Source organism: Pyricularia pennisetigena, chromosome 6 (assembly GCF_004337985.1).
Source record: "Pyricularia pennisetigena strain Br36 chromosome 6, whole genome shotgun sequence".
NCBI lineage: Eukaryota > Fungi > Ascomycota > Sordariomycetes > Magnaporthales > Pyriculariaceae > Pyricularia > Pyricularia pennisetigena.
The window spans coordinates 2,610,617-2,627,443 of record NC_043744.1 but is presented as its reverse complement, the minus strand read 5'-3'; the positions used below and the strand labels follow the sequence as shown (position 1 = coordinate 2,627,443).

Sequence of the window (16,827 nt, the reverse complement as noted above, 5' to 3'; positions counted from 1 at the left end):
TCACTGACGGAAAGAAGCCGCATCCACAAGATTGCCAATGAAACCACCAGTTTGGTCTCCTAGACCACTCGTTGAATTTTGGTGCTGGGAGCTTTGGGAAAAAGATCAGTCATCTCCATGGATCCAAACAAATATGAGCGAAGAAATATCCATTTCGAAGTCCAGGGCGTGAATCCAATCCTCATAAGCAACAGGTCAAGCACACAGGCAAGTACTACTGGACCTTTATCACATACTCAGAAATGGCGGAGACGGTAGAATGTTTTCTATATCCCAATGCATCTTGTACTGTCGTCTTTTAGATCCGTGGCCACTTTGGAGCACTTACGGCAACCCGTCCCAGAATCTCAAAAGTAGGCTAACTCCTGAATATTTGACATGGGAAATTCCCCATGATCTACCCGTCCGCTACCCTCAGTCTTGCAGGCTGGCTGCCCTTGTGTTGGTTTGGTGTAATTCATCGCAAATACATCCAGCCACTGGGGGGTCCCTGATCATCCCCCAGACGGGCCTTTCAGAAAGTTTGGCAAAAGCTTGAGATTTTCATGAAATTCCCCTCAGAAACAGCCCAAAAATTCCAAAAAAAAAAACAGATAGAAAAAAAAAACCAAGTAAAGCCAATGCTAAAATGGTATCCTCATCAATCTTCCTCCGAATCTGAGGCGTCGTCAACAAAAGGATTCGAGTCTGAGACCGGAACCTCGCGATTCTCTATCTCCTTCACAGCAAAGTCTCCGCCAAGATCCTCAAAAGCAACAGAGGTATCAGTAGGATCTATGCTTCCCTCAATGCTGGGACGCGGCAAGTCGGAGTCGTAGGCTCCTTCAGGGTCGTATATCACGCCGTTGTCACTAGCGGACCCATCGGGTTCGTCAGGGCCGTCAGTCGGCTCCAGGCCACCCTGGGACTCGTCAGTACCTTCTTCCTGGCTACCTCCTGGGCCCTTGTCCTCCCCAGAGTCCTCGTTTGTGGCTCTGGAGTTTGACTTGGGCCCGCGTTTAGACGGGCGCCTCCTTTTGACGGCCTTTTGGGTGTCTGCGCCGGCCCCCAACGGCCGCTTCTGGCCTTGGCGAACGGCGGCACTTACACCATTGCCGCCCTCATCATCAGAAGAAATGTCTTCTTCGCGCTGGTCTGAATTACCACCCACAGTCGCGTCATCATTACGGTCTCTGTGTCGGTCAATTTTAAGGTTGTTATCGTCGTCGTCTCCGGCGATGAGGTAGCGGATGTCAGCATAGGTGAGCGGCTTCGCCTTGCGCTCGCCATCCTGCAGCGTTTCGGAGATTCTGGCGTCCTTCTCTCCCTGCATGTCGAGCAGGCGCTCGTCGATGGTCTTGCGAGTAACGATCTTGACATAGTACGTGTCTTTGGTCTGCCCGATGCGGTGCACGCGACCAAACGCCTGGCGTTCGACTGCCGTGTTCCACCACAGGTCCACGAGGATGACTCGGTTGGCAGCCGTCAGATTGAGGGCCTGGCCACCGCACCTTGTGGATGCAATCTGTTTTAGTACGACGTCGTCAGTATACATATGTCTGCTACTTCATGGGTCCGTTTCCTGTTCCGATGGAAGAGCAGCACCGACCAGTAACTTAGGCGCTAGTTGACCAGTCCTTTTAGTAAAGTTGTCAATAGCTGTTTTTCGTTGGCTCATGGCCATGCTGCCAAAATAATATAGAAATTGGATCTTTTCTGCCGCAAAGACTCGACCAAGGATACGAGCGAGAGAAACCCAGTGCGTAAAAACTAGTATTTAAACATTTAGTATACCACAACGCGGAGCGTCAGGGGGAGCAAAAGTGCAAAGCTCGAGGCACGGATCTCACTAATTATTTTGTCATCTGGATACTTGTGAAGCCATTCGAGAACCTGCATCTTGATAGCCGTGGTCTTGGCGCTAGGTGTGACTGGCTTATCCGGTGTCCTGTCACAAAGCTCGAGAAACTTGGTGATGTCTGGAGACCTAGGTTGAAGTCCTTGGGCGTCATCGCCGGGTTCAGGGCCCTTCTTGGTGCGTGCTTTCTTCTTGCGCTTGCCAGGGGCCCGGACTGACTCATCCGGCTGTTCCACTGCCTCAGCGTCGGTGTCTTCGTCATAGCCCTTGTTTCTACTGACGGGCTTTGGCATTCGCTTGTACCTTTTCACCACAGTCGAACAATGGGGGCACTTTGGCTCTTGGTTCGAGATCTCAGCGTTGTGAACTACCGGCTCGATGCAGTCCATACAGAAACTATGACCACATGGCTGTATTTTCAAGATGCAAGGTCAGATGTCTCTGCTCGGCATGTATAAGTAGAACGTGGGATGAGATAGAATAGCTCCTGGGAGCCTGGAAAGCCGCAATGATAGATACTCTATATACTTACCTCTGTAATTTGACTGTCTTGGGCCAGCTCGGTGCATGATCGACAAATATGGTCCTCGGCTGTCTTCTCGGCTTCGATTCGCTCCAGCTGCTCGTCCATCTCAAACAATCCGCCAAAGGCACTCTTGCCAAGGTCGGTCGTTCCAAAATCCATGCCTCCGTCTCCATTGTTGTCTTTCTCGAGCCTGCGGGCTTCCTCGTCGTTTATCCATTTGCTGATGTGAGTACGCAGAGGGGTTTGCCCGCCAACTTCGGCCAACTGCTGACGAAGCCAAACAATATCCTCCAACTCAAAGTCCCGCCTCAAAGATGTCTCAAGCAGGAATGGATGCGAAGTACATTGTCTCAGGCGTGTGAGGTAGGTAAAATAGGTGCGCATTTTCTTGGTGTTGACGCCTTCCTTGATGTGGCTGTTCAGGTTATCACGGAAGCGAGCTTCCAGTCGGCGATAGATCAAGTTTTCTTCCGTTGAGAGCTCGACAGAGATGGTTTTGACCGGATGAGTAGGCGGAATGCGGAGGATGGGCTGTCCCATGAACGTGTCGTGGACACGTCTTCGGATCATGAGCGAAGGGACCACGGCAGCCAGCCTGGCTTTTTCGCTCTCGTCGTCACCGGGGGTTCTGCCGAACTTCTTTTTGAATTCGTGCATGTCTGCAGCCCATTCGACTTTCAGAAACCTCATATAAGGGTAAAGTTCCTCAATAGAGTTGTGTATCGGTGTGCCGGTCAGAGCCCACCGATGTTTGCTCCGCAGGTGAACGCAAGCCTTTGAAGTCCTTGAGAGGTGGTTTTTGATGGCGTGAGCCTCATCTAGAACCACTCGATGCCAGTCGACAAGAAAAGCATCACCCATTTCCCCTGTTAATTGATCCCGCCATTCGTCCAGACCGAGTTTCATGCCGCCGATACGCCGCAGTGCCTCATCAGAGGGGAATGCTTGTGCGATTGCCTGATAACTGGCGATGACGACCTTCTCCTCTTTCAACGTCTCGGGATCTTGGTTTGCATTTTTGTCACTGTACTGCCAGATCCGTGTAGCAAAAGTGCAATGCCGCTTCAGTTCAGACTTCCACTGCTCAATAGCTGCTGCAGGGGCTACTATGAGCGTGGGGCCATCCCCTTGATTCTGAGCCATGCAAGCCAGCATCTGAACCGTTTTTCCTAGTCCCATCTGATCGGCAAGGATACCACCGTAAGGGCCCAGAGGTGAGAATTCCTTGCCGAGCATGAAGTGAACGCCCACTAGCTGGTGGTTGAATAGAGGAGTGTTCATTCCTGGAAGCAGATACCTTCCGTTCGTAATTTTGCATTTGCCATGGCCGAAAGAGCCCATTGCTTTCTTCAGCAGTGACATTTCCTTTCTAGCGTCCTTCTGGACCATGCTATCGTTGATAATCTTCAAGTTGGCTTTCAGTTGAGCCTCTTGAGCCTGGCGCGTTGTGGCAGTGCCCTCGTCCAGAAACAGAGTGGTGTCCATTGCTGCGCGAGCATTAACGGGGTCAATATCTTTTAGCATGTCGAGCACTTGTTCGTCATGAGCTCCGCCGGGCTGCCATGTTGCCGCTTGCTTGGGGTTCGTGCGGCCGTTGGGTACGAGAAAGTTTGGAATCGCGTCTGCTTCCGAATTCTTTTCGTATTCCCTTTTCCACCACTCTTGTGCTGATGCCGGCCGCGAGCCCTGCTGCTTCTTGCTTCGCTTGGTCTTGGGCTTCTTAGTCTTCTGCGTTTTGGCTGAAATACCAGACACCCTTTTAGACCTGGGAGCCTGGCTCTTGGCGACTCGCTTCCTCTTCTTCGTATTCTTGGTCTCGGTCGGCAGGTATTCGTCGTCGCCATCATCATCATCATCATCGATTTCATTCGTTTGTTCGTAATATTCATCTTCTGGGTCGTCCTCGACATATTTTCCGCCGGTGTCTTCCTCGTCTAAGCCGTTTTCTGCTTCATCAACATGGTCGTTGGTAGCATAATCGTCAAAATCGTCGAACTCGTCATCATCTGAGTCACTGGAGCCATCGTCGCCTTCGTTGTCATTGATAATTTTTTCTCTCTCAGAGATTCCTTCCTCTAGTTTCTCTAGAAGCTTGGTGTCCTCCCGGCACAAGATGCCTTGTGCCTCCTTGGCTTTCAACTTGTCTCTTTTGCTCGTCAACTGAATATACTCTTTGCGCACCGTCTGCAAATTAAGACGCACCACGGCAACATTGCTAACGGTGTCGTCATCCAGGTCGATATGTTGAATCTTGTCCTTGCCTTGGGATGTCGATTGTTGGCCAGCGGATGAGATTGGTGGTCTGATGTTTTCGTCGTCCGACAGGTCTATCACATGCAGGTCTTCTTTGGAGTCCTCTTCATCGTCAGTTAAAAAGACGACATCCGTAGGCTGGTAGTCAGTTGTCTCGGGGGTCTGGGTTAGGTCAATTGGCATAGATTTGTCGTGACCACCGGTGTATGTGAGACGACCAGAGATCTTGGAGTCATGTCTAGAATCATGGCCTCCGGAGATCGTATGGTCATCGAGGCCCTCCTGCTTGATAGGCTCAGTTTTGATGTGTGGCACAAACTTGACTCCGTCGTTGAGGCGGAACTTTTTCATAGCGGCATCGGGCACATCCTCGGTCATGATTATCTCCAAATCGTCATCGTCATCCAAGTCTCCGTCATAAATATCATTTATGAACAAGGCATGGCTCTGTTCTCTTGTTCGTGACCGTGAAATTGCACGAGGATTGAGTGAGCCCATGCTGTCACCTATCAGGAGTCCCGTGGATTGCGGGATGTTGCTGACCGGCAGCATCAGTGAACTCGAACGGGATCTGGAATCGTCGTCATTCGTGTTCTCTGCGCTCGTTTTGGGATAACGGGCTTCTGCGAACATGCAACGAGTGCTGCTGGTATGGCGTGAATGTCTTGAGCGTATGAAGTGTCGGATGCTGGTCAGCCAGTAATAAACAGAGCATGAAACGTTCAAGCTCAAACGCTCGAGTGGGAGTGGGTGATGTGAGTTTGCTAGTAGGTGAGAGAGAAATGTTGAATGAGAAAACAGGACCGCCGCTGGGTGTCGTGGTGTATGAGTGTTTGGAGATGATAAGAGGTGGTGGCAGAGTGATGGGTGCAGGTTCGTTGGTATCGCAGTGCTTAGGCAGTCTTCTACTCACAATAGTCTTTTCTCTGAAGAGAAAAGTGAAGATTAGGCGAAATTGGTTGTACTAGAAGCTGATGAAGAATCAACAAGGTGAGGTTTGTTGAGAGATAGTGAGCCTCTTCAGACAATCCGTCAACTGAGGTTTTTGAATATTGTAATTTCTCACTGTAAGTCGATCGAGTATCGTCTATTGTAGCTAAAGACAGACCGGCAGGGTGCTTCTGGTTGATGAATATCCAAAGCCGGAGGCGCTGGTCAAGGAACGGTTGTGGAGTGTGAATACGAGGGCGAAGTGACCGTTTGACTACCAGCTAGAGAGGTTTTGAATGAAGCATAGACTTGGGAAAGGTGATTTGAGAGAGCAACTTTTTACGACCGCCAGATCAAGCCGTGGTATGATAGTGGATATGATCAGGTAGGTCGCAGAAAAGAGAACAAACAGATTTCGAGTAGATTGTGTGCCGAGAAGGAACACGAGGGAAGAAACTTCTGTAATTTGAGCTGAATAGATATTGAGCAAGGTAGATGATGAACTGGAATTGGAATAGTGGTTCGATGGGTAGATGGAATAGAGGTTGTTTGATAATCAAGATTTCAAAAATATGGATTTACCAGAAAACGTCAAAGAGATATGATGGGTAGGCAGGTAGAGAAACTGACGCTGATCCCAAAGCAGCAGGTACTAATCACGGCACTAACGGCGCCGAATTAGGTGAGATATTTCAGGTTAATAGCTAGGTGACTTATTTTTGAGCAGTGCAAGAAAGGCTGTTGGTGAGAAGACGAAAGTTCTGTCATGCGGATATCAGATACGATTGGGAGTAAAAATCGATGAAATATGCAAGGAACCCATTCAGATACGGGGAGAATTTTGGAGCAAACAACTGACTGAGAGCCAGATCAATCTCAAAGATAAAGTTTGAGGATTGTTTACAGCAGGATGTGGTGTAAGTGAAGTTATGTAGAGAGGTGGTGAGATGATGAGCCCGCAAAACAGAGATCAAATAGAAGGACATAAAGATAGAACGGTTTCTGCATCAGTCGTCCACCTAATCTAGGTTAAAGCCACTAGATGCAGATAGGGAAAGAACATGCATCACCATGGAGGGAGGCTTGTGAGTCTCCAAGACTGAAAACAGCCAGACCGCTGCGCCAGACCTTTTTCTAAACAAAAAGACTTCTTGTTGCCGGTTGTGTGTTTGTTTCAAGGCAGCATGCCAAGTGTTGTCTTATCTGGGAATATCAAGTGACAGAGCTATTTAAGGATGCAGACAATAGCCGAGTTGATGGCTTTGCGATGATGCAAGTTTCTTCGAGTTGAAATGCACCCATTATATGCAATGCTGCCAGAAGCTGTGCTGGTTTGAGGGCAGATAGAATGTCCGCCGAGCCAGTGGATCGTCCAGTGTATTGAGCAGTTAAGCAGAAGCTTCCTGACTATGGGGTTGGCGGATGTCACGCATCGAATATTTGGCAGCCAAGTTTCCTCGAGATGGTTGAATCACATTATATTTAATTGACCGGGGCGGGGCTGACGGTTGTCAGCTCCTGGTGCCAATAGGTGTCTGCTTTACAATCCCCAGAGAAACTCCTCTAAAGATATTGGTTTCCTGACTGCATTATTCAGTCCCTCGTTGTACGTTACCCAAATCATCTTATCATGGTCTTTGCCCTCCCCGCCAGAGGGAGCTTTCTTGGACGTCCTCGACTTCCCATCCGGGTCGCGCAATGGTTTTGGCTCTTCCACAATAATCCTGCCGAAAAAGTCCCGCTTGACAGCGGGTACAGCGGCCGCGAGAGCTGCGCCAGCATCGGGCATCTTGCCGCCTTTCTTGTTCTCTTTGTCGTCAAACTCATGCAGCTCCTTGTCGTTGCCGCCACTTGTGCCTTTGCCCGCCTGGAATCGGGCTTGTCTGGCTGCATTTTGGCGGAGGGCAATGGTCTTTTGTAGTTCCTGGTCGAGAACCTGCCTAACGGCGTACCTAGTTGGTGCTTGTGTGCCAAGGACGTAGGCGCCCATGGTTTCGAAGGTCGATAGAGCATCGAGATCACTTGATACAAACAACAATGTTAGATATGTTACTCAACTTTGGTCGCCCTGACGACCGGAGGTGCTCGGTCCAAACTTACGGTTCCATCCGGTAAACCCACTGCGTCCTGCTGAATGCTGACGGATTTGCCTCTTCAATCTTGCCCTTGACTAGCTCGATGCCCACCTCGGCGAGAACTTCGGCAGCTCGCTTGACCATGAGCTTTTCTGATTCGCGGCGAACGCTCGCGATGGAGCTCATACCCTTCTCACCACCTCCGCTCCCGCCAACTACCACAGGTTTGACGTTGGGAGACACGAGTCGCACAAGATATGGTAGAAAATCAGTAGCCACATGCTCAGGACTCCGGAAAGCTCTGCCCAACGCCGGAGTCAGCTGTGCTTGAATGGCCTGGAGCATGGCACGGTTGTGCTTTTCTGCCTCACGCGCCTCATAGTCGGCGCGCGGGCCTGAGAATGGAACAGGCGCCACATCCTTTTCGGCTTCGGCATCTGCACCCCATTTCTTGTCATAGCCTGCATTGGAGGCGATATGTCGACGGGGTGATGCGAAGAGGTGGTGGCATGCGAGAACCGGCTGGCTTAGGTACGGTGCCAGCTCCCATTCTTGGCTTGAAAAGAGACGAGACGAGCAAGAATCGTGAAAGTCCATCCACTCGTATGCTGTGTTGGGCTTTGACAAGTAACAGTCGTCGCTAAACTCGCGGTTTGGCCACTCTGCAAAGATCTCGGTCATGATGCGATCCACCTCGCCGCTGGCTGCGACCATTTCGCCGAGGCGCTCCATGGCTTGCTTCTTTTCTTGTTCTCCAAAGCCAAGTTGAACAGTGGGTTGCTCGCGTCGGGCATGTTTGTTGCTCTTGTCCACGGCCTGCTGCTGCTTGGGGAAGCCAGCACCCTCCTGAAATATCCGCGCAACAACATCCTTGGCACTGCCTCTGCCCAATCCCCTGGCTCCTCCGCCACCATGTGCCAGCTCAGCAGCAACGTTCTGATCAATCCATTGTCTTGTCAGACGTGGCGGCTCACCGGTTTGCGCTGAAAGTGCTTTGACACGGCCTGCAACCCATTCTCCCACAACCATAACGCCACGAAGATCACCCTCTACCGTGCTCTCGGCGCCACGACGGGTGTCAATCCCACTGTTCATGCCCCAAGCATATTCGCACAGCTTGCGTGCCGCATCCTTTTCACACGGGATACCCTCCTTGTCAAAGATGCTCTTGAGGCGCGTCACCACAGCATCGATGGTTGGCTTGCCGACGTGAACAATCTCGGCAAGTCCAGACTGCCGCAATGGCCTAAGCGAGACGTGATAGACATCGTTGCAGATGAGAACAAGCGGCCGCATCTGTCGAAAGTCATCGCCCTTCTTGCGCCGGTTGGTCTTGCTGGAGCTACTAGCACCTGAGGCGCTGTTCTTTTGATCAGTCATCACCAAATCGATCAACGCCTTGACAAAGCCGCCCTCGCCGGACCCGCCGGACCCTGAGACGACTCCATCGACCTCATCAACTACGACGCAGACAGGACGGGCGACTTTCGGAGGCTTGCCGTCCGCAGACTTGTGCTGCTCAACTGTCTTGACGTTCTCGGTGCCCAGACTGGTCCTGATGCGACCGCGCACGACATCCCGACTTCTGTCGTCACTGGCGTTGATCTCGAGCACCTCATAGCCGGCCTGTTTGGCGCAAACATGGGCCAATGTGGTCTTTCCCAAGCCAGGTGGACCAGTGAGCATGAGAATTTTCCGGTGAGGTTTATCGTCTTCCGTCTGCTGCTGCTGATGAGCCGCACCCCGTCGAGACGCTTTGGCGGCAGCTTTGGACTTGGCTGCGTGGGGAAACACTAGGGGATCCCACCTTTTAAGCCAGCGGAGAACCTGCCTGTTCGTGAGATCGTCACCAACAAGATCCATGAAGTTTTTTGCTCTGTACTTTTCGGTCCAAAGCAGGGTCTTCTTGGGCTTCCGGCCCGCGTTGCTCTCGGACGCATGAGTTTCAATTGACGGAACGGCGTGATCTGGTCTCGCCTTCAAGACAGGGACATTGGCCGCCGATTGCTTTGCCCGCAGCTGTTTTTCTTCTTCTTCGGCGGCATCAATAAGAGAATGTATCGCAATCCCGTAGTAGCTTTTCTTGGCACGGCCCTCTTTGTGTCGGGACCGAGAAGCCACCATGTCCTTGTAGTTTGCAGGCTTGGTTGGCTTCCTGTGTCTGATAGGGAGTTGCTTGCCCGAGCAGGTTTCGATATTGAGAGTGCGGGTCAGCGTCTCCAAATCCAGCCCTACAGCATCCCCATCGTCCTCTGGGTCATCTAGCGTGATGGGCCTATCGAACAGCGCCTGATATCGTCTCTCCTCTTCCAAGTCGACAGCGGGCTCTAATGCGACGGTTTGGGATGGTAGTTCGTTGTAATCATTGTGAGGATTTGGAAGGGCCTCTTCTTGTGTCGTCTTGTCGTCCACCAGTATTCTTTTCGGGGCAGGGCCAGTGTTGTTTCCTAGCTCGTCTTCATCATCAGAGGAGTCGTCGTCTATGAATCCGCCCCGTGTTCGTGCCTTTGCCTTTTGGGATGCATTTTGGCTGCCTCGGGGAGGGGAGGGCAAGCGGCGTTTCAGGGGTGGCGATGAGGTCTGCGGGTAGTTGATGGGAGACGAGGCAGCCAACATGATGGATGGGCTGGTATTTCGCGTGTCTTATGCAGTACGTTTCAGGAACTGCGCGATCGGTACGGTGTTATCTTCATGGAAGCCCAGAAAAAAGACTTCCCTGAATTTTCGATTATTTCTGGTGCAGTACGCAGAGCGACGTTGTCTATTTTGTGCCGGCTTCCGCTGCGGTTTGCCTGCACTAGAATCAATAATTAATTATTTGGTAGGGGAGGGACATGGGAGATGCGTAAGAGTCGCGACGCGTCGAGACCAATCAACGAAAGTTGGGGCGGGGTGCGGTAAGTGGCCCCTGACCATGACCAAGTTAATTGCCCAGTCTTTTAGTTGCCATTCTGCCAGAGCGGTGTGAAAGTTGACTTACAAGGCCAAATGAGGCAGACGACAATCTCACCATTGCTTCGGATTTCATGCGACATTCTATTAAACCCATTTTTCACTTCTCTCCGATAAACAATGTAAAGTCTGCAACTTATTCTGGCCCACTCTAAATAGTCCCGATGTTGCTGTTCACTCTGGCAAAGCTAGTTCCATGGATAGATAGATATACCTCTGCCGTGAAATGCCAGGGATGGGGCCACTCCTGTATCTCTCTCACCTGTCTGTGGTTTTGGAATCCCACATGTCAACTCGTCAACTTGATCTCTTTCATTTTGAATTACAACTTTGAATACCATAAAAATGACACAGAATGCTATCTCATTCAACCAACCAGAGCGCAATGCTTCCTCTATTCAACTATTGTGCCTGTACCCACACTTGTTTGCCTCCTATTTTCCATCCTATTTGTCCCTGGCCCACTGAGCAAACGCAGTCGACAGACATCTCTGCCACCACAAGACATCCAGAAAAAAACAGGACGATATTTGTAGGCTCGCCTGACCAACCAGATCCCCAGATCCTTCCACATTGCGGAGACTGCCAGTCCAGCCTCCCCACGGGGTTTAGGACTTCAATCCCCCCCCCCAGGTCTACACGCAGCACTGCACGAGTGGAGCTGCTATTGTTATTCAGCGTTGATTGAAGTCTTTTGAAGCTATTCACAGAACAATAGTTAGAATCAACTTCAGATGCAAATGGATGACCACTGTTTGAGGCCCGCTAGTGGATCTGTCTGTCCGTCACTCGCATTTCCTGCGTCTATAAGAATCCCGCATTCACCCAAGTAAATCCAGCTTGGGATTTGAAGACTTTTCCATTTTTCAAGATAAGAAATAACGACATCTAAAGTCCAAATCTCAAGCACGTTCATCGACTCAAGATTCTTCACAAACTTCAAGCGTTACCCCCTTCTGCAACAATCGTTCCACCTCTTTATACCCTGGACACATCAAATCGCCCTAGTTAAGAAGTCCAAGCAACCATGTCTTTTGCCTCGGGCAGCAGCAACACTTCTTCCCCGGTCGGGCAGTACACCATGACTGCAGCAGGACAAGGTGGCCTGCTGTTTCCTCGATCCAGTGCCGCGATAGAGATGACACCAGCTCCTGATTGTAGGTTTCCAGTGACCCACTTTCCTCTTATTCGAGGCAATTGAAAGTCGACTATTGTCTTTGACTGACTCTGAAACCTGAAGGCAATATCAACTTGGATGATTGGGCAGGTGCTTGTATCAATGGCGTCCAGGCCATGACACCCAGTCCGGAGTGCCAACCGCTGTCAAGCTACGACCTCAACATGAACCAAGCCTGCGCCGATATTTCGACACTGGCCATGAGCACCCAAGCCGGGGTCATGATGGCACCTCAGTACTCCCTACCGAGTGAGCTCGAGGGTCTCGGTCCCATTCTTGACTTCAACACCATGGCAGAGCAAATGCCCTCGATCATGGCACAAACCCCCATGGGCGATCTCGGCTCAGGCTTTGACTTCAACACACTGTCATCGCAAATCACTCCCACCACAGCCTCTACCTTCATGGCACCATCGACACCTCCCTGTCAGCCTTTCGAGCTCCCAGCCACACCCCTGAAGCCACCCACTAGGACCCGCCTCCCCAGCAGGGTATCCAAGATGCCGTCCATTCGAGCGCCTTCGAGCAAGAACAGCAACAGCAACAGCAACAGCAACAGCAATGGCTTCAAGATCCCACCGCCATCTGCCGACCAGCCGAGGACTTGGCACACGTGGGCCCCTTGGATCAACTCGCTGACCGAGGACGAGCTGCGCAAGCTCGAGACGCGACAGCTCGCGCCGCTGTACTACCCGGAAGGCATGACTGCCGAGGAGAAGAAGATGACGAGTGAAGCCAACCGCAAGCTGCAGCAGGCCAAAAACTACAAGCGACGCCAGATCAACAACGCTGCCGCCGCCAAGTCGCGCCGCAAGAAAGTCGAGGACCGTGATCGTGCCCTCCAGGAGTGTGAGCTCGAGAAGGAGAAGAATAAGTGTCTCAGCGCCGAGCTCGAGCTTGCCCACGCCAAGATTACGCAGCTCAGTAGCCAGTTGGCGAGGTTTATTGGTGTGTGAGCTGCTTTTGATTTGGCGATCAACTCCCCTCTGGGATGTGTTTGATCTTCACTTGACCATCGTCTTTTCTTTTGCCGTTGAGATGGGGGTGGTCAGCGCCCCCTTTTTTTTATGATCTCTTGACCTATGAATACCTCACCTTTAAGTTTGCTCTAGCTTCGTTCTTGTTCTGTCGAGCACTTTTACTCGATATATGTTTTCTTTTTGCTCTGATCGGGACCCGACTCTTTTTTTTTGTCTTGCACTTGAACATCGAGGCAGCCTTCTGACCTTTTTGTCGGGCAAGGCCTTGCATCAACGGGGACCCAGGATTTTCTTGGGTTGGTCGGCATTTCGAAAGGAGTATGGCTTTGATTTCTCAGCATGCTTCTATAGCTGAGGATAAGAAAGAATCGTCTATAGAGTCTGTTTTCTTTTGCTCTTTAGCAAGGTGTGTTTTTTTTTTCTCGCTTGCATTGTACCGGGCCATATTTTTAGATGGATGCTTTAGAATTATAGTGAACTGATCAACGTTCGTGCATTCCGCAACTTGTGTTGATAGCTCAGTGATACCTGACGACTCTCTGCTTAGTGTTTCCAGGTAGGTGAGTTAGTTGGTGTTGCAATCTGGACCACTGCGGAAGCTCCCTGTACGTCGCTTAAGAGGACTCGGTAGTAAAGTGCAGGGGAGGATATAGCTCTTCCTCTGACCGCTCCGAATGGCCGTCATAGCTCACTGAGCAAGAGCTATCTGGCAAACCCGGTATCTGGCAGAATTAACGGAAGGGAGCCAAAGGCTAAATTGTCTTTGCTGTGCAAAACAGCGGTCTTGTCGGCACACGGTAACCCCGGCTGCCTGCATGCTCTAGATGTCGGACCAAATGCAGCGCTCCTCAAAGCCCGCATCTAGCGGATATTGAAGCAAAGAATAATTTGTCAGCAGTTGCTCGACCCTTTTTGAATTCTCGAGCATTTTTAGTGCTCTCTCAATATCGTACCATGTTTTCGGTAACCCTTGTTTTGTTATTGACTTACCCAAAAACGTTGCTGTAGTAAACCTTGAGGGGAACATGTAGGACTTGCAACACAGAATTATCCAAGTCTACGAGGCAGCATTAAGCAAGAAAGCATTCTGTAGCTGGTATTCATGGCTGTAAGCTTACATGCGTCTAACAATCAACATTATGTCCCGGGGTAGGCTTAAAAATCGCGCAGCGACGAGCTGTTTTGATGGAGGTGACCAAATACATATATGATTATGAAAAGGCAGTAATCGCAAAGGAGAAATTAAAAAAAGAAAAAAAAAAAGAAAAAAGGGACAAAACGGTAAAGTAAAATAGTGGAATATGAGAGATGGTATATCGATCACAAGGAAAGTAGACCAAGGTCGGGAGTGACGGAAACAAAAGGTATTAATATATTTCGGTGTGTCTTCGCCATTCTCCGGTTCTGACGTAACGACAAAACGATCACCCCGGAATCACCTTTACTAGACACGCCTGCGTGCAGAGTGAGATGTAAACCATGTTTTTGGCCTCAAACACCATAAAAGTTTGGATTTATTTAATTTTGTAACTTGCCGAAGCGAAGAGGGTGAGTTGGCTAGATGATGGAGTGTAGCGCATTTGCAAACGCAGCCAAGCTCCGTGTCACCAATTTGGAGACATAGGCATTCCCCAACCAAGTCCTGTTGCTTGTTACTCGCCTATGACCAGGTCCCTGCAACAACCCGTCTTCCCAAAGATACACATGTCCTGTCACCACTCACCACTAGAATTTTGCAATGAGGAGACACCAGTTCTGTAAACTTGTCCATCGACCAGAGCATCTCTCCGTATCTACCAAACCGCAACTTTCACTACCTTGACACCGAAAACGTAGCTCAAGCTCTGGTTCACATTGGTAACTCAGCCAGAGATTTAGGCAACAGCACTAGCTCCATCACCACCACAAGCACGCAAGCCACTCTCACCACCATATTTCCAGCCTTGTGGCGCTTGGCTTGTCACATTCGAATAGGATGTGTGAATTGACATTGCTGTACCACAGTGTTGTTTAGTTGCTTCCGTTAAAGCAGTGACTGCTCCCAAGATCTCAGCCTGAAATCAAGCCTAGTTAGTAGTCGCAGCGAGTCCGATTCACAGGGCCGAAGATTTGTCATGTTGCTCAACAATCGCTCTCGTCAGCTTCATCAGTCCATGTTTGAACCACACTTTGGGGTCATCGTAATTTCGTGTATTTTCAGAACAGAACTGAGAACCTCACACTCATGATGCTGACTATCAGTCAACAAGGTTCTTTGGGATTTTGTTACATGCAGCACCCTCCCAGCTCTCTCGTCAATCCGTTCCTGTAGGACCAACATAAATAGCATTCTGATCCTGATAACGTATGTTATCCCCGCTCTCACTGTGTTGCTTGATGGGGAGGAGGCTGGTATTGCCCCGGTGGGTACTGGCCCGGTGGTGGGGGATACATTTGCTGCTGTCCTGGTGGCGGTGGAGGATACATGGGCTGTTGCTGGCCGTATACCGGCTGGGGATAGTACGGGTACTGCTGGGGAGGCATCGGCGGCCCCTGCTGACCATTTTCTTTGTATGGGAACTGACCCAGCTCGGCCTGCTGGGCGTAGGGCCCTGCTGGCCCCTCCCTTCTGCAGGCCTTGACGAAGAATATCATATGGACGAGTGTCAAGATCCTGGGGGAAAGAGTGTGGTCAGAAAGTTGTCAGGTCCACAGGTTAATGACTTTTTACTGCTTTAGGACGGTGAGCAGGAGATGGACAAGGAAAAGACTCACGACACGACAAGTGAAATGGCCGTGACCGCAGCCATGACAGCGCCCTCTTTCTTGAGTCTCGCGCCGAGGTCACCAAACCGGCTGGTGTCGGTGAACCTACTCGCAGCGACGAACCAAAACCGCGTGATTCTGATACCAAACACCCAGGTGGCGATCCAGAAAAAGACGCTGAACCCGTACGAGACAACAAAGAGGATGCGGAAGAAGAAACGAGGCACCTTCTTCTCTACCACGAGGGCAAAGACGTACAGCACCACAGTTTTGACGGCCTGTGATGGAAGCGGGTGGTGTTAGTAAGTAGTATCCCAGGAAGGTGTGCATGGCCACACTCAATGGGACTGGAAACAGCAGGTATCCGTGGACATAACAACCCAATATACCTACAGTGAAGATGAACAAGGCTGCAGAGCCGGGGCCGGCGAACCGGCGATCGCCAAAGGTTTTGATGATGGTAATAGCAAACGCAGAGAGCCCCACGATAACGAGTGAGAGGAGAATCATGGCAATCTTGACGCCAGTGAGCCATCGCGGCTGCGCTGCCGGAACGCCATGGCTCATCAGACTTGTCATGTACATTTTCTTTTCTGGCGTCCAGTTTGTGATGGGCCTAAGAGCGGATGTGATGTGAATAGTACCAGGCTGCCGAAGGTCAGGTCAGGAGCGCATGTAGACGAACAGAGGTTGATCTACAAAGACGTTTGCGGATCTTTATTACTTAAAGGGCTGAAGTATGGGACTTCAAGCTGTATGAAAATGTTTTAACGCTTCTTGTTTCAGCGTCCTTTGGGTAATGCCACTCGATATCATTTTGATCGGTTTTGCTTCCGAGCAGCGACATGCCTGCTTCTTCATTTTTTTTTGGCTCAACAAAGCTTGGCTGTAGTGAAACTTTGATCTCCGCCTTTTCGGGTTCCTTCATACCTTCTCCAGCTAGAAACCTGGCCGCTCATGGGTTATCCGGCATCGAGCACCGGACAATTTATCTCATATCCGGCAGGCCAAGTTGGAAAACCACGGAGAAATCGCATAAAGATCATCCTTGTCCAAAGAGTTTCTGGTTGCTACCACCGGAGACCGAAAACTCTAAATCATGCAAGCATGAAAGGATAGACCCGCGAGGCCTCAATCGCGCAGTGCTTCACAGTGACCGGCCCATTAGAATCGTCTAATCCCCACCCAGGGAGGGTGCATGGGGTGGTGAGTCAGGATGTTCCTAGAGGCGCACACGAATACGTGTCGAGCCGGGGGTAGCTGTGCGAATCCGGAAACAGACCAGAAACTCAACGAGCGGTGCGCTGCGAAGCCTTATTGCCGGTTCGAGAGTCACAATTAACACGCCATAT

At 50.6% G+C, this 16,827-nt stretch overlaps 5 protein-coding genes across 5 annotated transcripts; 2 read left to right on the top strand and 3 right to left on the bottom strand.

Annotated features, from left to right (window-relative positions):
* Positions 1–640: 640 nt before the first annotated feature.
* PpBr36_04611 (uncharacterized protein) lies at positions 641–5,249 on the bottom strand (the record flags this gene model as incomplete). The annotated part of the gene is made up of 3 exons (XM_029891770.1): positions 641–1,504; positions 1,774–2,247; positions 2,370–5,249. The coding sequence occupies 3 exons, from the start codon at positions 5,247–5,249 to the stop codon at positions 641–643; spliced, it is 4,218 nt and encodes a 1,405-aa protein (XP_029749988.1).
* A 1,837-nt stretch (positions 5,250–7,086) lies between these two features.
* On the bottom strand, positions 7,087–10,237 carry PpBr36_04610 (uncharacterized protein; the record flags this gene model as incomplete). The annotated part of the gene is made up of 2 exons (XM_029891769.1): positions 7,087–7,567; positions 7,647–10,237. The coding sequence occupies 2 exons, from the start codon at positions 10,235–10,237 to the stop codon at positions 7,087–7,089; spliced, it is 3,072 nt and encodes a 1,023-aa protein (XP_029749634.1).
* A 681-nt stretch (positions 10,238–10,918) lies between these two features.
* PpBr36_04609 (uncharacterized protein) lies at positions 10,919–11,041 on the top strand (the record flags this gene model as incomplete). The annotated part of the gene is made up of 1 exon (XM_029891768.1): positions 10,919–11,041. One exon carries the CDS (start codon positions 10,919–10,921, stop codon positions 11,039–11,041), a length of 123 nt encoding a protein of 40 aa, XP_029750422.1.
* Positions 11,042–11,600: 559 nt separating this feature from the next.
* On the top strand, positions 11,601–12,706 carry PpBr36_04608 (uncharacterized protein; the record flags this gene model as incomplete). Its single annotated transcript, XM_029891767.1, has 2 exons — positions 11,601–11,730; positions 11,814–12,706. 2 exons carry the CDS (start codon positions 11,601–11,603, stop codon positions 12,704–12,706), a joined length of 1,023 nt encoding a protein of 340 aa, XP_029749814.1.
* Positions 12,707–15,091: 2,385 nt separating this feature from the next.
* On the bottom strand, positions 15,092–16,090 carry PpBr36_04607 (uncharacterized protein; the record flags this gene model as incomplete). Its single annotated transcript, XM_029891766.1, has 3 exons — positions 15,869–16,090; positions 15,485–15,753; positions 15,092–15,383 (listed from the first exon to the last, which is right to left on the bottom strand). The coding sequence occupies exons 1-3, from the start codon at positions 16,058–16,060 to the stop codon at positions 15,092–15,094; spliced, it is 753 nt and encodes a 250-aa protein (XP_029749813.1). The 5' UTR covers positions 16,061–16,090.
* Between the last annotated feature and the right edge of the window lie 737 nt (positions 16,091–16,827).